Below are 21,363 nucleotides of genomic sequence, written 5' to 3' on the forward strand. Positions count from 1 at the left end.
TGGTTTTCTGCTATTGTTAGACTGCAAGTATCCTTCACAGGTGGTCAATTTTCTGCATTCTTGAGGTGCAATGCACTTGCCTCTTTGGCGAGGAAAATCAGAAATTTGTTCCCCAGTTGGCTTCTGAACATGGCCCTAGAAACAAGAAACTGAAGAGTCTAAGAATGCTATACACATTTGAGTCAGTATATCTGGGAGATTGGACAGTAGCATGGACTTCAGAAAATACAAGACCTCCACACAAAAAATACAGGTTCCCAGCACTAATGTACCAAGTGGTGATGAGACCAATGTAGAATATAAATAGGAAGTTTTTAAGAACGAGAAAACATGTGGAAGATAAATATGTGCCCAAATTCAAAAGAAAGGAGTGTGTTAAAGGCCACGGTAACTAACTAGTCATGTACAAAGACAAATAAGATGTAAACAAAAATGTTTCTACAAACAAAAGGCATCTAATATTCGACTGAATTGTTGGGTACAAGAAACAGCTAAAGAAAACTAAGTCCCCTACTAGATCAGCTAAAAGGATAATGGAAAGGAGACAACTGTGGAAGCAATGGGAAAAGCTTTTTCAGTTACGTGAAGAGTCAAAGAACTGCCAAAGACGTTATTGGGCCATTGAAGGATGCTCGAGGATAGGTAACGAAGGACTCACGGAGTATGATGAAAATATTAAGTGAGTACTCTGTATCGATCTTCACTTTTGAAGACAATGCTCAACTGTTAGAATGTAATGTTAATAAAATTGTTAATATTAACATAAATGAACATATTGTTTTAGATCGAATTAAGAACCTGAAAATAGATAGGGCAGCCAGGCCAGATGATATCCACGTGCGAGTCTTGGGGAGATGGGACCTGCTTTGCGAGCCCCTTGCTTGTATCTTTAATAACTCACTGCACTCTGGGATGGTTCCCTTAGACTGGAAGGAGGTTAATGTAGTTCCCATCTTTTTTTAAAAAAAGGAAACAAAGATGGACATGGGTAACTAAGCCCATTAGTTTGGCATTAGTAATACGAAAGGCGGCGCAGTGGTTAGCACCGCAGCCTCACAGCTCCAGCGATCCGGGTTCGGTTCCGGGTACTGCCTGTGTGGAGTTTGCAAGTTCTCCCTGTGACCACGTGGGTTTCCGCCAGGTGCTCTGGTTTCCTCCCACGGCCAAAGACTTGCAGGTTGATTGGTAAATTGGCCATTGTAAATTGCCCCTAGTGTAGGTAAGTGGTAGGAAAATTGAGGGAAAGTGGGGATGTGGTAGGGAATATGGGATTAATGTAGGATTTAGTATAAATGGGTGGTTGATGGTCGGCACAGACTCGGTGGGCCGAAGGGCCTGTTTCAGTGCTGTATCTCTCGATGACTCAATGAAAGATGCTTGAGGAAATCATTAGGGATGCAATATAAGATTGTTTGGAAAGAGAGGGACATATTAGGGACACCCAACATGGCTCACAAAAAGGTCATGTCTTATAAATTTGATTGTATTTTTTGAAGATGCCACTCAAGATGGTGGATGAGGGAAACCCAGATGACGCTGTCTACTTAGACTTCCAAAACCTTTTGACAAGGTAACACATAAGAAGCTTCTCTATAAGATCCATGCCTCTGATATTACTGGCAATATATTGTTCTGGATTGACACTGGCTGGAAGGCCATTGGCAAAACGGTAGTTGTAGATGGATTTGGATCTGTTGGGGCACAGGTCACCAGTGGTGCCTGCAAGAATTGGTACAGGGATCATTGTTCTTTACTGTTTTTATTAATGATCTAGATTCAGGTGTTGGAGCACAATCTGCAAGTTTGCAGATGATGCTAAGATCTGTGTGAGTGCCAGGACTATAGATGATGCTCTGATGAAGGGTCACTGACCTGAAACGTTAACTCTGCTTCTCTCCACAGATGCTGCCAGACCTGCTGAGTTATTTCCAGCATTTCTTGTTTTTATTTCAGATTTCCAGCATCTGCAGTATTTTGTTTTTATATTACTGTAGATGATGCATGATTGCTTCAAGGGATCTTGATGCATTGGGGAATTGGGCTCGTGACTGGTAAGTAATGTTCAATTTGGAAAACTGCAGTGTTATGCATGTGGGCAGGATGAATGCTGAATATACATACATCCTTCAGGGAATGCATCAAAGTAGGTAGAGAAGGAAAGATCTGGTGTTCTAGTGCATTTATTTCTCAAGGTTCATGGGCAATTCTGTGAAGTAATAGTTGGGGTCTATTTATAGGGCAATTAACTATAAGACAAATTATACTATTTTGTCCTCATACAAACCATGGTCAGGCCTCAATACAGTGTCTAGTTTTGGTCTCCTCACATAGTGGATGACAGGGATTAGTGTCGGATTAGTATAAATGGGTGGTTGATGGTCGGCACAGACTCGGTGGGCCGAAGGGCCTGTTTCAGTGCTGTATCTCCAAACATAAACATATTGAGGCTTTGGAAAAGGTGTAGAGGAGGGCTACTAAATTAATTCTCAGTTTGAAGCATCTTGGTTATCAAGATAAGCTAAAAGAACTGGGACTGTACACTTTAGAGAAGCATAGGTTTAGATGTGATCTGATTGGGGTTTATAAGATGATAAAAAGAATGGATTTTGTTCAAACTGACAGTTTTTTCCCCAATTAAATAGATTAGGGAGGACCAGGGGGTAACAATTGTATAAGGCCAGATCTAGGTTAGATGTCTGAAGGTGGTTCTTTTCCCAGAGAATAGTGGACCTTTGGAACAGGTTGCCGTCTTGTGCGATGGGCACCAATTTGTTGAATTTCTTCAAGTGAGAGCTGGGCGGAGATTAACTATTAATAAAAGGTAAGTACTGCATAGAATTATAAGGACCAGAATAGTCTCCTGGACTTGTTTTTGATCGGCTAAGTGACTTGGCGAGGACTCTCCAAGAAGTTTTCTCCCCAAATAGGCCTAGGTTTTTAATCTTTTTTTTGTGTCTCAGGAAATCACATGATTCATATCACAATTGTAGGGGACAGGCTGGGTGGATCAGAGGGTCTTTTCCTGTCCATAACTGTTAGTGATCTGTTTCGTCACTTAATATGTGGAAATGAATGATAACAATTGTAGACTGAGCAAGCTGCAGAGGTTAGAATGTGTGCTGTAACACTGAAAAATAGAAATGTCTAGAAAGTGAGTGTGTGTAGATGTCATGTGAGAACAAGATCTGGCTTCATACTGATACCCACTCCCCAATGCCAAATAGCCCCGCATAACCCATTGCATGCCCTAGTGTAAAGAGTGGCCATTTAGGTGAGATAGCAGAGTTCTCGAGCGCCTGTGGAATTAGTACCCTCGGGATGGAAAAATAAAATTGTTGGTTTATAGGCTTTAATGTTGGCCAACATTGAGATTGAATTAGAAACACCATAAATAAAACCCATAATCAATCTGATATATATTTATTTGAGTGCTGGAACCCTTTAGGAGGAAAATTTACATGAAGGGTTTTGAAAAGGTTGTGAAACAGATGGCATGACTTGGAGTTAGTTAACATCTGACTATTGCTGTAGACCTGGTTCCAAGGAACTCAATGGACTAATCTTAAACTGTTTTATCCTTCAATGCAACCCTGCTGTTCGAGGAGGGCTAATGGTTTCAAGACATAGTAAAAGAAAGGGAAAAAAAACTTTCTGTAAAAGTATGGACTTTTGTACAGGAATCCCTGGATAATGTATTATTATAGAGAATTGTTTTGCTTACTAGAAATTCCTGAATTTAAACAATCTTCCTGCTGTTCAATATGGCATCTGGTATAGTGACCACCTGGGTCCTTCAATCACATAATAGGTGGAATGTTTTGAACAGTGCAGTCCTCTAACTTGTGGGATTTCAAGGTGCTTCATTGAAAAGATTCCAGCAGAATTGCTGCTATGTGTACCATCTTGCTTGGCTTGTACTGATTTGCTTTCTGAGCTGTTTCCATGTTTTCCTGTTCCCTCATGGGATGACAATGGTTCTTTAAGGCAGTTGAACTGTATGCCACAGCTGGATCCACTCTGGAATCATTTTAGTACAAAGAATGCTGTGTAGCTGGGGTTCTTGGCAGAATGCCGGTAAGTGGACTGAAGACAATGCACACACTGTGCTTTCAGTCACTCAGATATTGCACAAACAGCCAAGGAGCTGGAGCTCTGAACTACGGAGGGTTCTGCATTTCAGAGGCTCAGCATTCACTGAATGTGATATCAACAAGGCCAACAGAGCAAAATATTTCCTAAATTTTTCCCGGTTTGACCTGTGAAAGAATTGTTTACTTTTTTTTCAGGATGTTCAAAGGGTTAGAATACAAACTGCTCCTTTGCTGCTTGTGAAAATTCAGGTCCCCTCTCTCAACCCTCACACATCAGCAACTTGCATTTGTATAGTGCCTTTAACATTTAAAATGACCCAAAGTGCTTCACAAATGTGTTATCATGACATTGACACCAAGTCAAATATGTAGAGATAATGGAACAAGTGACCAAAAACTTGGTCAAAGAGTTAGGTTTTAAAATGGAATAAAGAGGTTTAGGGAGATAATTTCAGAGCTTAGGGCCTTGATGGATGAAGGCACAGCCACCAGTGGTAGGTCAAATGAAGTGGAGATGCACAAGAAGCCAGAGTTAGAGTCATAGAATTACAGAAAGTTTAAGGCACAGAAAGAGGCCACTTGGCCTATCGTCTCTGTGCCGGCTGAAAAACGATCCACCTATTCTAATCCCACCTTCCAGCATTTGGTCCATAGCCCTGCAGATGACAGCACTTGAGGTGCATATCCAGACTCTTTCTGAATGAGTTAAGGGTCTCTGCCTCAATTACCCTTTCAGGCAATGTGTTCCAGACCCCCACCACCCTCTGGGTGAAAAAGTTTTTCCTCATCTCCCCTCTAATTTTTCTACCAATCACTTTAAATCTATGCCCCCTCGTCACTGACCTCTCTGCTAAGGTGAATAGACCTTTCACCTCCAGTCTATTCAGGCCCCTCACAATTTTGTACATCTCAATTAAATCTCACCTCAGCCTTCTTTGTTCCAAGGAGAACAACACCAGCCTATCCAATCTTTCCTCATAGCTGCATTTTCCCAGTCCTGGCAACATCCTCGTAAATCTCATCTGTATCCGCTCCAGTGCAATTACATTCTTTCTGTAATGAGGTGACCAGAACTGCACACAGTACTCAAACTATGGCCTAACCAATGAGTTATACAGTTCCAGCATAACCTCCCTGCTCTTATACTCTATACCTCGGCTAATAAAGGAAAGGATTCCATATGCCGCCTTAACCACCTTATCGACCTGTCCTGCTACCTTCAGGGATCTGTGGACGTTCACTCCTAGGTCCCTCACTTCCTCTACACTTTTCAGTATTTTCCCAATTATCGTGTATTCCTTTGCCTTGTTTGACCTCCCCAAATGCATCACCTCACACTTCTCCAGGTTGAATTCCATTTTCCACTTATCTGACCAGGCCATCAATATCTTCCTGCAGCCTACAGCTATCTTTCTTGCTATCTACCACACGGCCAATCTTTGTGTCATCTGCAAACTTCTTGATCAAGCCCCCTACATTTATGTTCAAGTCGTTAATATATTCCACAAAAAGCAGGGGACCCAGTACTGAGTCCTGCAGAACACCACTGGAAACAGCTCTCCAGTCGCTAAAACAGCCATCAACAATTACCCTTTGTTTCCTGCCATTGAGCCAATTTTGTATCCACCTTGCTGCATATCCCTGGATCCCATGGGATTTTATTTTTTTTAACCAGTCTGCCATGTGGGACCTTGTCAAAAGCTTTGCTAAAATCCATGTAGACCACATCAACTGCACTACCCTCATCTATCTTCCTTGTTACTCCTTCAAAAAATTCAATCAAGTTAGTCAGACAAGATCTTCCCTTAACAAATCCATGCTCACTATCCTTGATTAATCTATGCCCTTCTAAGTGACAGTTTATCCTGTCTTTCAGAATTGATTCCAATAGTTTGCCCACTACTGAGGTTAGACTGACTGGCCTGTAATTATTCAGTCTATCCTTCGCTCCCTTTTTAAACAGAGGTACGTTAGTAGATCTCCAGTTCTCCAGCACCACACCTGTATCAAATGATGGTCAGATTTCCACTATTTTCTCTCTTGCTTCTTTTAACAGCCTAGGGTACATTTCATCTGGCCCTGACGATTTATCAACTTTCAAGGATGCTAGTCCCATTAATATTTTCTCTCACTACATTTATCACATCCAATTCTTCACACTCGTCGTCCTTAACTACAATATCTGCATCGTCCCCCTCTTTTTTGAAGACAGACGCAAAGTATTCATTAAGGACCATACCAACATCTTCTGCCGCTACACATAGGTTACCTTTTTTGGTCTTTTATGGGCCCTACTCTCTCCTTAGTTATCCTCATGTTGAGAAACCACAGAGTTCTCAGAGGGTTGTAGGGCTGGAGGAGGTTAGAGATAGGGAGGACCGAGGGCATGAAGGGATTTGAACATAAAGATGGAAGTTTTAAAATGAGGCTTTGGTGGACTTGACACCAATGTAGCTCAGCAAGTACAGGGTGATGGATGATATCTGTATATTGCCTTCATCATATCCAGATATGATCTTATTTTGAGCTCCCTTGCCAGCTCATTAGGTAAAGACACGGCCTAGTGTGTTACTGAGCCACATGGACTGGGAAGAACCAAGTTTTGATCCAGGCCTACGCTGGTACTTACTTTCAATGAAGGTGCTCCAGTTGGCCTCAGTGCCCTTGAGCTTGGAAAGCAGGGAAGGAATGAAATAGGCACTGTTCCTCCTGATCACTATCCAGTGACGGGTGCTAGAAAGCTCATGATTATGGATATTAGGCTCGGATGTGCTGCCCCTACACCTACACAACCTGCCGCCACTCATTATCTAAACTTGCATGTGAAGAATGGTTATTTGGGTGAGGTGCTCCATGGCAAGAGTCAGCACCATCAGGAGAAAAGTGGCAACAGAAACACAATTCTTATCAATGAACAAGAATTCTGATTAAGATTTGCTTCCTGACCTTAATGACTAACAGATAAAATCACAATCCTAAAAATAAAATCTCTATGCCTGGCCAGACTTGAAACTATACTATCGTGGCCCACATGATACCATGAGGAGCCCATTGAAACTGTTTGTTCTATAGCTCCAGAAGAGTAGTGATTTTATTAGTTTTTATTAAAAAAACATTCTCTCCCTGAATCCCCCTCACCAATCATCCAGCGCAACACAGCATCACCCATCTGGGTATACAGGAAGGAAACCTGCTCCCCTATATGGCACATTTCTTTGTAATTAGGTGTGAAAAAAGTACACAGGAGCAATGCAGGTTGCTAAGATACTGACTTCCCTTGTTGGGAAGGAGTAGCCCTTTGCTTGGCAGCTCCTCTTGACGCTGCAGCCAGGATCAACAATTCACTGCGTGAGGAAGTTGCAACTATAATTCTGTATTTTGAAGCATGAATTGAAGGCATTTTATATTGAACCCTATCATTCCAATTCCAGTGGGCAGTTTTAACCATACAACCTTCATAAATATGTTGATCTTTATTCATTCTTTCATGGGATGTGAGCATAGCTGGCAAAGACAGCATTTGTTGTCCATCCCTAATTGCCCTTGAGAAAGTGGTGGTGAGCCATCTTCTTGAATCGCTGCAGTCCATGTGGTGTAGGTGCATCCAAAGTACTGTTAGGGAGTTCCAGGTTTTTGATCCAGCAACAGTGAAGGAATGGTGATATATTTCCAAGTTAGGATATTGTCTGCCTTGCAAGGGAACTTGCAAGTGATGATGTTCCCATGTGTCTGCTGCTCTGGACCTTCTAGGTGGTAGAAGTCACAAGTTTGGGAGGCACTGTCGAAGGAGGTATGGTGAGTTGCTGCAGTGCATCTTCTATATGGTACACATTGCTGCCAGTGGTGGAGGGAGTGAATGTTTAGGGTGTCGATCAAGCAGACTGCTTTGTCCCTGAATGATGTTGAGCTTCTTGAGCGTTGTTGGGGCTGCACTCAGAGTCATAGAGTTATACAGCACAGAAACAGGCCCTTCGGCCCATCGTGTCTGTGCCAGCCATCCAGCACCCAACCACTCATCCAGGCAAGTATTCTATCGCATTGCAGAGGGTTCAGAGTTCAGTTTGGATTGCTCGCTGCTCTCCAAATAAGGGCATATTTTTGTTGTCAGAAATGTTGAAGAACTTTCCTTCAGGAAATTAATTGTGTGATACAAGTCTCTGCTGGGGTAGATTGTGCAGTCTCTGAAAGGAGCAGGCTGGTCAGGCTTATGCTTTAAATTAAACTACAGCTTCAGCTGACCTTGGAGGTGGTTAGGTTCTACCAGTGGCAAATCACTTGCTTGTGCAGGGTAGGAAGATCTTTATCAAAAGGTACCAAATTTGATCTACAGCGGCTGGCTGGTAACAATCCAGAACCCAAGGGCACTGAGACCAAGATTTAAAATAGGAGAAAAGGACATTTTCAGTTCCTCCCATTCTCAATGTCCTCCCCATACCTGCTTGTTTTCTGAAGGCATGCGCATACTGGCACATTGCTCTATGTGGGACAACAATCCTTTGCAACCTTATCCAACTGGCCAGACTTGATCTATATTCCTGTGTAGTGAGTACTGCAATTCAACGGAGGCCATTTCAATCCATATACTGCCTTCACACCACATCACACATAGAGAGGTCACTTGATAGCGATCAGGAAAAGGAATCCTTGTCTGCAGATACAGAGACCAATCTTACCACTTCTCATGTTACCCTGTCAACTGAACAGCATTGACCTTACATTGAACTGGTGAGCTTCCTGATCTGTAAAACTGCATAACAGACCACACTTTTACCTAGTGAGTCATAGGGTGGGAAGAGTAAACGAGGAAGTAACTATTACAAATTAATAGAATGATGTACAATATCAGGTTAATAAACAGGATTTAACAAAATTATTCTACAGTGAACACCTTGCTGAGTCGTTTCCCATTAACCCAGAGAAACCCACAGCACCAGCCATCAAATTAACTTGGGTCCAGATTAATTTGTTTGGATCCAGGTCCTGCTCTGTCTTAATAAATAAATTCATCAGTTTTGCATTTATCTTTAAAAGCTCTGCATTATAATAGTAAATAGGCAATAACCACTGCACCCATTATCCTGATCCCTACCAAGTGTAAATAGTTGTAGGAGATGCACTGGTTTGGTTTCTTTAACATCTTGCTGTCCTGAGCAGTGGGGCTGTGCTTTGACTTCGGTTCCGCACACTGCATTGTTAAACGGACTGGTGGACAGTGAGTTGTATGGTGTTCTGGGTGCGTACTAGATTGAAACATGGGCAAGCATTTAGAGATCTTGCACGCAGTCCACGCAGGTGAGTGCATCTTAGGACTAAGAGAAAGCAAGAGACTCTTCAAAAAAATAAGTATCCTGACATTGGCTGCTCTTTGGGGCATCAGAATAGTTTGCCTGATTCTGGAAAAAAAACTAGGTAGAGGCAGATTTAGTACCTGTTAATGTCATCTGTGACCACTAATTTATCAATGCAGACATTAAAAGATTTTAATTAGATAAGTGCCATTTCTTAGATTTAATATATTACCTACCATGCAACAGGTTACAAATGCAAAGGGGAAATTCAGAAGGGCTTCTGTCCATTTAAGAGAAGTCATCGGAATCTCTGTGGGCAGAAATACCACCTTTCCACACCAGGTAAAATTTCCAGTACTTCCCACCAGAGAAGGCTGATCGGTGCAGTAATAAGATTAAAATAATTTTTTCTTCCATGGGATTGATGACATCCATTCCTCTTACAGTTCTGATAATGGGTCCCCACCTGAAACTAACCCTTGTTTCTCGAAGATGCTGATTGACTTGCTGTGTCATTTGTAGTTTTGCTTTTCAACTCTACCAATCTCAGGTCAGCTTTTGCTGTCACACTGTTGCATGACCCAATTGATGCGAGGTAGTTTTCTATTCTTTCATGGGATGTGGGCATCGCTAGCAAGGCCAGCATTTGTTGCCCATCCCTAATTGCCCTTGACAACTGTGTGGCTTGCTAGGCCATTTCAGAAGGCAGTTAAGAGTCAACCACATTGCTGTGTGTCTGGAGCCACATGTAGGCCAGAGGTAAGGACAGGAGATTTCCTTCCCTAAAGGACATTAGTGAACCAGCTGGGATTTATGACAATTGATAGTTTCATGGCACCATTACTGAGACCAGCTTTCAATTCAGATTTTTTATTAATTAATTGATTTTAAATTCCAAAAGCTGCCACGGAGAGATTTGAACCCATGTCCCCAGGGCATTAGTCCAGATCTCTGGATTATTAGTTCAGTGACATTACCACTACACCACTGTCTGGTGTACTATCTGGGACCTACACCCACAAAGTCTCTGTCCTTGGAGCATTGCAACTATGAGAACTAATCCTTGAGGTGAGTAAACCCAAGACATAGGAACACAGCTATTGCTTTCAAAGTTAATGAAAGCTCTCCAGTACGAGAGTTATTGTATTGGTCAGTGTTGAATCCTTCCCGAATACTCGGGAATAAACTATGTCCATATAAAACTCCAACATCAGTGTCGGAGACCAATGATTTTAAAGTCTTGCTGTCAAGATGGGTAAACTCCTGCATTTCATCCCTGTAGTTGTGACCCAGCCCAGTAGCACGTGATGTTTACCAGTTGAGAATGCATTCAATTCCTGTCCTATAGCATCTACTGGTGGCAGCAAAGAGGCAGCACAGGCAGACCACATTAACTGCACAGAAACAAAACAAATTAGTCATTGCACAGAGCTGTGGGATATCTCCTCTGTAGGGATGTGTTTCACAGCTGAAAAATACCGTGTTCTACATCAACCGTAGCTTGAATAGTAATCAGAAACACCCTGTATTAAAAGCATATTTTAGGCCTTTTCAGTGCATGTACCATTTTTGATGTGGTGCGGTATTGTTTACCTTGAGGGGTAGAAGACTAATAAATGAGCTTACCCCTCGGTATAAGGTAAATCTGATAACCCATTTACAGAGCTCCTAGTTTCCGAAACTTTCCAAAGTTTTTGCTGCGTCCCTTTCCATACTGTGTAACAGCGTCACCATGTGGCCATTCAGCTATTTTGATTGATTCTATGTAAATCAACTTTTTCCAAACAGCATTGAAGGAGGCAATTTTGCCAAGCATACTTGTGCCAGCTCTTTGAAAGAGCTAGCCTAACATTCCCACTCCCTTGCTCTTTCTCTACAGCCCTCCAAATGTTTCCTTTTTATGTATATATCCAATTACCTTCTGAAAATTACTATTGAATCTGTATCCACCATCTTTTCAGGCAGTGTATTCCAGATCATCATTTGCTGTGTAAAACAAAATCTGATTTAAAAGATGTAATTTTTTTTTAAAACATGAAAAAGATACATCAAATCCAATCCAGGAACTCACGTAACCCTGAACCCCCAGCTTTCTCCCAGGCTGGATTACAGCTCCCTGGATTCAGGTAGCCCTTCCGTATTTAAGGTTTGTACCTAGATAGCTAGGATTAACAGTAGTTGAACAATCACAACCCTCAACCAAACATGCACATTCATGCTTTCTAGCAGCGGTTTCTGAATAATAATTAACAGCAGGAACCTTAGTTGATTTATTTTTCCCTCCTTCCCTTATAAGTGCTGGGGCCATATGTAACACCTCAAATATAGCCCTGGTTAAGATCAGTTAACTGTTAACCCAACACGTACCAGGAATTGAGCATGGATTTTTCTAGTCTTTATAGCTCAAACTACATGATATTTACCACTCAGCCATAATCTCCAATTATCTATTTTAATTCTGCTCCATATTCAGCAATTGAATCTGTATTAACTCTGCAATGAGTTGGAAGAAATCCCAACCCCTCTACCCTTTGGCTAAGATACTCAACCAATTCAGTTCATTTGGAATCCTGTTGAAAAAAGGGGTTAGCCAACTGAAGATACAGTGCCCAACTTGGCAAAGTCAAAAGGAAAATTGTTACATAATGTTTTTAAGGTGGAACTGCGTTAGCTCCAGGAAACCAATCACTAAAACACAGAATAAGGCAGCTCGAGAGGTATCTCTTATGGGAATTGAGGAAAGGAAGTGCATCCTGACAGGCTTACCCACAAAACACAGACCAGCATCAGGAAAAACTCAAGGCAGGGGTGAAGAACTGAGTATTCATTTTAAGTTAACAATTGTCAGTCTTCAGATAGATTCTACATACCATGTACATGAGTCACTGAAAGTGGCCGGGGTATGTGTGTAGGGAGAGAGGAGGAACAGAGAAATTACATAAAGGCCTGTTCCTTTCGGAGGCTTTTATAGGAATTGTGTCTCCTTCTTGCAGCATTTACACCAGCTTCAGGCAACCACCATCAACATTTCAATTGCCAGAGGCGCAGGCACACAACCGCTCAAGAAATCTGAAAATTCCTATCTCTTAGACTTGTGAGGAGACACAGATCAGAGACAAGCATACTGAGATTGTTGTTTGGCTGGGACTGATTGATGAGGAAAGCCAAAATTGCAGACTCAGGCTTTTCAGAGGCCTTGGTCCCTCAGAACAGGGATTTTATGGCTGGACCAATACAGAGCCCTCCCAACCTTTCTTCTGCTGGATTGGTGAGTGCAAATGGATGTGGAGGGAAACTAAAGACTTGAGATCTTAAATCCCTGCAGCATGATTTGTACTCCTGCCTTTCGTCAGAACTCAGCTGTGGTAATTCACTGAGGCGTCACAGTCTCCATTACTTCACAGTCAATGTTCAGGCCAAGAGACACTACAGCCAAACTGGGTAAATGGCAGAAAATGACCCTCTGATATTGAGGCAAACTCAGACACTAATGATGCTCTCAGAAACTCTAAAGAAAGTAATGGTTTGAGAGCCCAAGTGCTGAAAACGTGAGAGGATTTCAGCCAGTGCAAGATACCAACAGCTGGAAAAAAAGAACTAAAGATGGTAGTTCATCTGTGTGAGCAAAAAAATTATGTAGCTTAGAAGAGTAAAGTTTCTTAAAGGGACAGGCAGTTAGTATTTGTATTTCATTCCAAAAATATAAATCCTAACTAAAAATGGTAATGCTGGGGCACAATCTGAAATGTATCATAAAAGTAGTTGCTCCAGTTTCAGTGACTCAGAACTGGTTTGGAGTTTGATGGCCAGAATGGGTGAGGGGAGGGGAGAGGGTCCTCCTGAGTTGTCAACAGGTTTTCCTCCCTCACTTAATAATCCACTGGAAGCTAATACCATGTGGTGTCAGCTTTAAGTCTCAGAACTGGCCCCAGATTCAAAGCAGCAAAAGATCTTGTTTTGAAGATCGCCCCAGAATTTACTTAAATTGTGAGATTCAAACACCACCAAAGCAACACTGACTTAACCAGTCAGTGATAATTGTTTGTGAGTAGTGTCTGCCTTTACATAAATAAGTTCTGCTGATGTTGCTTTGTAGAATGCGGATCCAATCACTGAAGTGCTTTAGGAGGATTTTGAACAGCTGTGCTTCTGGGTCATGCCCTTTAACGACCGGTAATCGAAGCTAATGCCCAGTGTGTGCTCTACTCAATTCCTTTTTCTTAAAATGGACCATCCAGAATACACAACTTATTGTCCTACACAGCTCATGTGGCTGAGCCATCCAGCATGGGAGGAGAACAGTGCACAATCTGTGTAGCAATGAGGGGACTGGAGTTCTGGTGACAGCTGGCACTCATTGGAGTGATCAATACAATGTACACTCACCTAGTAGTAATCACAACACATCAGAATGATCCCATGTAGTGCATAATGTTGGCTCCTGCTTCACAATTATGGCTTCAAATCCACAGGATACTGAAACCTCAAGTCCCCCCCCTCCACCAACCCTCATTGGGCTGGAAATAGTGCATTGAATATGAAGAAAATCAGAGACCTTTCTAACAGGGCAACCCATTCCAACTGAACAGTGAGTGCTGTCAGTTTCAATCTTCAATCACCCTGACCGCCTGGCTTTAATCACAGTCCTCCAGCTGTGACTCCTCAGTGCTGTTGCCCATGATAATTCTGATTTTACAATGTGATTCGATTTGAAAGATGCATAAACTGTCTCTTTACATGTAGTAGCACATAGTAGTTGCAGAGGCAGTCTCGCAGCTTCCTATTCTTTAATGAGCAAGTCGCGTTGGTTGGCTGCATGCAGCATGGTTGATGTAACAGCAGTGCATTTCTGTGTTATTATGCTACATATCTTGCACAGTGTACTTAGCTGCCTGTATTATGCCCTCACTGTGAGGGATTCTGGCAGCTCATGACTTGAGTCTGTTCAGTAACAGTGGATGGGAGATCTGTCCCATCCCGTGTTCGGAATAGGAGCTCCCCCGGTTGGATGACATGCTCAGTTTGCCAGCTGCCATTGCTATACTGCTGGTAAAAGTCTGTGTCAGCCTGGAACATGACCAGGGCCTGGGCTGTGTGGATGCGAACATGCTGTGCCAGGCTGTTGGCATCCAGGAACTTCTCCCCACAAGAATCGCAGGCATACAGGATGTGTGCATTGGGATCTGAGGAGAGAAAACAGCCAATAGAGATGCCATTAACCAATGATACCAACACTAAATAAAGTAGGTATGGTGGTTGACATTGATCACCTCATCCTGCCACACTACGCGATTTTTATTTAATTTCAAAGCTATACAACATGAAAATCTAGGCTTTCACTCCAGTTAAGTACTGAGGGAGAGCTGCATTGTCAGAGATGCAATCTTTTGGATGAGACATCAAACCAAAGCTAAACTCTGTCCTCCTTCTCAGGTAGACGTCAAAGATCCCATGGCACAATTTCGAAGAAGAGCAGGGGAGCTCTGCTGCTGTTCAGGCCAATATTTATCTCTCAATCAACATCACTAAAATAGATTACATAGAAACATAGAAGCAGTAGGAGGCCATTTGGCCCTTCGAGCCTGCTCTGCCATTCATTATGATCATGGCTGATCATCCAACTCAGTAGCCTGTTCGAGCTTTCACCCCATACCCTTTGATCCCTTTAGACCCAAGAGCTATATCTAACTCCTTTTTGAAAACATTCAATGTTTTGGCCTCAACCGCTTTCTGTGGTAGCGAATTCCACAGGCTCACCACTCTCTGGGTGAAGAAATTTCTCCTCAGCTCAGTCCTGAAAGGTTTACCCTGTATCCTTAGACTATGACCCCTGGTTCTGGACTCCCCACCGTCGGGAACATCTTTCCTGCATCCACCCTGTCAAATCCTGTTAGAATTTTATAGGTTTGTATAAGATCCCCCCTCACTCTTCTGAACTCCAGCGAATCCTCACCAATTATCTGACCACATTGCTATTTCTGGGAGCTTGCTGTGCGCAAGTTGGCTGCTGCGTTTCCTACAGTACAACAGTAACTACACTGCCAAGTACTTCATTGGCTTTGGAATGTCCTGGGGTCATGAAAAGCACTATATAAATGCAAGTCTTTTTCTTTTTATACGATAATGTATTATTTTCCAACTGACCATGCCAATCTTTATACAGCGAGAGGCCCTGGATCAGCTGAAGGAAAACAACAGGGATCCAAATGGTGAAAGGGGGCATTCAAATCACAGAGCTTCCTCAAAATGGACAACTTACATTGGGAATTCCTTAAATGAGCAGAACACACAGGAGAGCAGTAAGATATGAAACAGACAATCTGGAAAACAGATACAAACTAGACAAAGTGGGAAGCAGTGGGATATAGAGGATGCACAATGGAGAATATGCTGGGACAGATAGGAAGTTGTGATATTTACTCGGTAGAACATAATTTCAGTGTTAAGGAAGTTTCAGGACTGAGGCTCCAGTAATAAACTCCATATCACCCCTCCCAGTGTTCAGTTTGATCCTCACCTGCTTCCTGAACCTGTTCCACTGCCTTCGTAATCTCTGCTTTCAGGACCTCAGTCTCATCTGCAGTCACTGCTGTTGTCACAGGAACCACTATAAAGAAATAAATCAGCAATCAAAGCAATTACAGTTAATACTCTGAATACAAAGACAACATTACAACTGGATCTCAAAGGCCATCGCTGATTGAGATACAAATATCAGAACACCCAAAACCACAAGTAGAACATACATCTGGCATTTGACAGTAGCGCCCACATGACTCAACCATGTTGATCCCTGGACTAAAAACAAGAAATGCTGGAACCACTCAGCAGGTCTGGCAGCATGTGTGAAAAGAGAAGCAGAGTTAACATTTCGGGTCAGTGACCCTTCACTGACCCGAAACGTTAACTCTGCTTCTCTTTTCACAGATGCTGCCAGACCTGCTGAGTGGTTCCAGCATTTCTTGTTTTTATTTCAGATTTCCAGCATCCGTAGTATTTTGCTTTTATTTTAATGTTGATCCCTGGTCTAGTTCACTTAGTGTTGGCTCTGGATTTTTTTTTTTTATTCATTCATGGGATGTAGGCGTTACTGGCTAGGCCCGCATTTATTGCCCATCCCTCATTGCCCTTGAGAAGCTGGTGGTGAGCTGCCTTCTTGAACCACAGTGCTGTTAGGAAGGGAGTTCCAGGATTTTGACCCAGCTACAGTGAAGGAACGGCGATATAGTTCCAAGTCAGGATGGTATGTGGCTTGGAGGGGAACTTGCAGGTAGTGGTGTTCCTATGTATCTGCTGCTGTTGTCCTTCCAGGTGGTAAAGATTGCGGGTTTGGAAGGAGCCTTGGTGAGTTGCTGCAGTGCATCTTGTAGATGGTACACACTGCTGCCGCTGTGCGTAGGTGGTGAAGAAAAACACAGCAAAATGGTGCATCGCTTCATTGTAAAGCCACAGTTTGCCGAGCAGTTCAAGTCACCCTTTGACACTTAGTTTGCTGCCTTCATTGTTTCAAAGGAATGTTAACAGTGATGTGCATGTACAACATGCAACTCTTGCCTCTGAGTCACGAGGTTGTGGGTTCAAGTCCCACTCCAGAGATTTGTGCATAAAAATCTAGGCTGACACTCCAGGGCAGTACAGAAGGAGTGCTGCACTGTTGAAGGTTCTGTTTTTCAGAATAGTCATTAAACCAAGGCCCTGCCTGCTTTCCAAGGTGGACATAAAAGATCCACTGCCACTATTTCAAAGAAGAGGAGGGGAGTTCTCCTCTGTGTCTTGGCCAATGTTTATCCCTCAATCAACATCACAAAACAGATTATCTTGTCATTATTGTATTGCTGTTTGTGGGAGCAAATCAGCTGCTGTGTTTCCAACATTACAACAGTGATTACACTTCAAAAAGTACTTCATTGGCTGCAAGATGCTTTGGGACGTCCTGAGGTCATGAAAGGCACTATATAAATGCAAATCTTTTGTTTCTTTTTATATGTTCTGCCCATGACTGATGGCCATCCAATGCTCACCTGTTAGCTGGGTCACTGCAGTAGCAGCCAATGCCTCAGTTGCTAAGGTAACCATGGTATCTGTTGTAACAGTGACAATATTCCTTTCTTCTTCTTCATCCTCATCTTTACTTTTGAGTTTTTTAAGGCTGGTCTTTCCCTGATGGACAGTTTTAACGTGCGAGCGCAAATTGTCAACGCGATTGAAGCCCCGCCCACACGTGTCACACAGATAGGGCTTTTCACCTGTGCAAGAAATTAAAGGTTATTAGAATTAGCATTGAACACAATAGATGCAGCAGGCACCAGATTATACTCAACATACCTTAACCAGCCTTCAGATTATACCTGACACATTTCAAATTGTATCTGACATACTGTAACCAGACCTCGGAATATCCCCAGTAAGTGTCAATGAGGCCCCAGATTATATTCTACAAACTTTAACCAGCGTCCACATTATACCGAATATGCATTAACCAGGTACCAGATTACACTCAACAATTTTTAACCAGACCCCAGATTATACATGATTATGCCTGGGCTGGCTCCAGAAAGTAAAATGATGCTTTGTTAACTCTGATAACCAGCATCCAGTCTATTCATTTAAAAGGTCCCACGCTATAGCGTTTGTTCCAGTTCTAGAAATAAAACAAATCAGTCTTGGTCCCAACTGTTGTGTTTGATTGCTCTGTGCTATGTTTGTAAGACTGCTCATTGTGCTGTCAGTCAACCCTGAGGGGGCGTGGTTCCAAAAGTGAAACTAAGACAGACCAGGGCAGCCATTTTGAATAAAGGCTACACACACATAAATCAAGAGTCTAGTTTCTTCGTGCTTGGTGTACAAAACATAACATCTGGCGATGAAGATGGCGAGTAATTTAAATTTACCGGCCTCAGTGCCATTCCTGTCATCGCTGGGAGATCCTCCTATTCCTTGGGACAGATGCATTTCTGGCTTTGAAATCTATCTGCTCGCTATAGATATGGACAATACAGATATAGCAACAGCCTGCACTGCCTTGGAGCAAAGGGCCAGTGTATATTCGAGCAGCTAACGGATGATACGTCCAGTTTGGATAAGGCGATAAGTGCTCGAGAAATACTTTGGCCTGACAAAGTGTGATGATTGAATGATACACGTTCCGCCAGGGAAATGGGGATCTCATAAGACAACATGTGCCAGCGTTATGTCAGTTGGCTTCTACATGCAAATTTGGCGCACTATCTAGTGAACTAATTCGTGACCAACTAATTGAGAAAACTTCAATCCTGTGAATTAGTGAATGCCTACTCATGGAGCATGTTGGCCTGACTTTGGGAAAATCCATGGCCTTGGCTGTCCAAATCAAATCCATCAAGGTTCAAAGATGTTACACAAAAATACACCCTCAGGCTCAGGGTCACAGACATAGCTTACCCAATCAGCTCAATTGCAAGGATTACGAACAACGAGGCTCATCAACACTTGCCTCATCATGGTCAGGCACCCTCAAAGACAAGCCCTAATTGTAGGGGTACCTATGGATTCGAAAGACCATGTCCTGCACGAGGAAAAAAGTGCAACTCGTGCTCAAAGATGAATCACTTCACAAAGGTATGTAGGCTGTCGAAGAAGACGACTTCATCAGTTCAACACGTGGAGGGACCTATTTTTGAGAGTGAAATACAGTATGCGTATACTATCGCAGAAAGTAAAGTGCCCGATTCCATGTACAGGGGTCACTTCAAGGACTGCACAGTTGCAACTGCGGGCGTTTCAGTGCCGCTCCTCATTGATGTGGGTGCAAAAGTATCCAAATTGAGTGAAAATGTCTATCATCGTTATTTTTCGCAACTTTCTCTCACCCCTGCAACAGACACTCTTATGATGACTTGATTATCCTCGTCTTCGGAACGATCACAGTTCCAGTGTGCTACAAAAATGTCAACCTAGACAAGTTCATGTTCTATGTGGTCAAAGGCAAAAACCTTATGGGGTTAGACCTGTTCGATAAGCTTGCCTTCAAACTTGCAGACCCCATCAGAGCACACATGAATGCGATCGATGATACAGACTATGCACAACAGTATCCTTCCTTATTCACCGGATTTGGGGAGATCAAGGGGTACTGTCACGCTCCTTGCATCGCCATGTCAATTCTGTCTGTTTCACAAATTTGAGGCAGTGGACATTCACTCCTGAAGTGTCACAGGAGCTGAAGCAGATGGTATCATTGAGCGAATCAATTCATCCCCATAGATATCGAACCTAGTCATTGTACAACGCAAAAATGGAGAACCTAGTCTATGTGTTGACCTTACGTTGGTCAACAAAGTAATTATTCCGGACAAGTACCAACTCCCTATGATCCACCACCATCTGTCATTGCGATACAACCCGCAGTCAAATAGTAGTGTCAAAAGTTTCAACAGGGTGATCAAGGACAGTTTGAGAGCTAGCACGTCGGAGGAGAAAATGTTTGAACAATCCATTCATATCCTACTTTGCACATATCGATCCACTCCACCCTCTCGGACCAGAAAAACACCGGCCAAACCTATGATTGGTTGCAACATTCGCACACCGCTGACCATTCTTCAGCTGTCACCGCCACCCAATGCGATGTCAGGGTGAAAGCAGAAGAAATCATGAAGCAACAAGGCAAAAAGCAAAAGTGGGGTTCACATCAAACATCTAAATTGCCATCACAAGCTCACGTCGTCTCTATCGCGACCTAAACAAATAAAGCAGATACTCAGTACCAACGCTTATCTCTTGGATGACAACAACAAGTGGAACGCGAGATGCTTGATTGCGAGTAGACCTGGAGATTTCGATGATCGTGACTAGAAGGGTACATTTCCTTTTCTGATTAGCAATCGTGATGTTGATCATCTACCTGATCAAGATGATAGGGTTGAACCACAACCACGTCTTTGTCAATCTCGGCGCCACTAAAGGCGACCTCCATATCTTGAAGATTATTTCTGCACTTAGAGGAATAAATTAATTCTAAGAAATGGCTCAGTATAGAACTGTTTGATGCTTATGAAGGTTTAATTCAAAATAGATTCCTTAGTCTGCAAGGTAGGGGGAGATATGTTGTGCTCAGTGATTGTTAGCATAGTGAGCAATCTTACAAACACAGCACAGAGCTGTCAGTTAACCCTGAGAGGGTGTGGTTCCAAAAGTGAAACAAAGTCAGATCCAGGCAGTCTTCTGAATAAAGACACACACAGAAATCAAGCATCTAGTTTCTCCATGTTTGGCGTACAAAACATAACACTAACTATAGTGGGCGAGTCAGGTACATGACTTATGTCAAGGAACCGGTGTAGAGTTACAGATTTACAAAGTTGCTCTGATTTCTGATTATTTTTTTGAAATTTATTCTCTAGATTTGGGCAACACTGGCATTTATTTGTCAATTTATTGGTGCCCTCCGTACATTGAATCAACCTCAAAATGAAAGCCTGGAGCCACATGAAGGCATGACCAGGTGGAACTGTGACCCCTTTTGTTTAAAGACACTAGGGAACCAGTTAGATTCTACAATGATTTGACAGCTTTCCTGATCATTTTTTTCTGATGCTGGTACTATCAACCCCCAAGTCCACTACCATAACCACTAAACTACTATATCCAGTCTAATTGATTGCTATAAATCTATACATCACATGCAATGCATTAGTTTAGCATTAACATTGGAAATAAGAATTCTGACAGCACCAAGGATTTAAAGAGGAATCTTCTACATAGCACGTAAATTTCCTGAAAGATCTCAGTGGTTAAAATCTGCCAGTCCCGAGCACAGACAGGCAAAGATTAGTGGGACCTGCCACTGCTCACCAGTGTGGATGATGACATGTTTGGCGAGGTCACCGGCATTGACGAATGCCTTGTTACAGATGTGGCACTGGTGTGGCCGGATGTTGTCATGGTGCCGAATGTGATTGGCCAGTTGACTGGACTGAGTAAACCTGAGGGGAGAGAAAGACTCA

The 21,363-nt window shown here is 42.7% G+C and overlaps 1 protein-coding gene across 4 annotated transcripts in view; it reads right to left on the reverse strand.

Moving 5' to 3' along the window:
- Positions 1 to 2,452: 2,452 nt before the first annotated feature.
- zbtb17 (zinc finger and BTB domain containing 17) overlaps positions 2,453 to 21,363 on the reverse strand; it is a 78,845-nt gene continuing 59,934 nt past the window's right edge. For all 4 annotated transcript variants that reach the window (XM_068017381.1, XM_068017379.1, XM_068017378.1 and 1 more), the window contains 4 exons: positions 21,212 to 21,342; positions 17,401 to 17,625; positions 15,897 to 15,986; positions 2,453 to 14,562 (listed from right to left, as the gene is read on the reverse strand). In XM_068017381.1, the coding sequence (XP_067873482.1) occupies positions 14,285 to 14,562; positions 15,897 to 15,986; positions 17,401 to 17,625; positions 21,212 to 21,342 (724 nt within the window). In that variant the 3' untranslated portion in view covers positions 2,453 to 14,284. The remainder of the gene's footprint in view (positions 14,563 to 15,896; positions 15,987 to 17,400; positions 17,626 to 21,211; positions 21,343 to 21,363) is intronic.

The sequence above is a fragment of the Heterodontus francisci genome, chromosome 37 (assembly GCF_036365525.1).
Source record: "Heterodontus francisci isolate sHetFra1 chromosome 37, sHetFra1.hap1, whole genome shotgun sequence".
Taxonomy (NCBI): Eukaryota; Metazoa; Chordata; class Chondrichthyes; order Heterodontiformes; family Heterodontidae; genus Heterodontus; species Heterodontus francisci.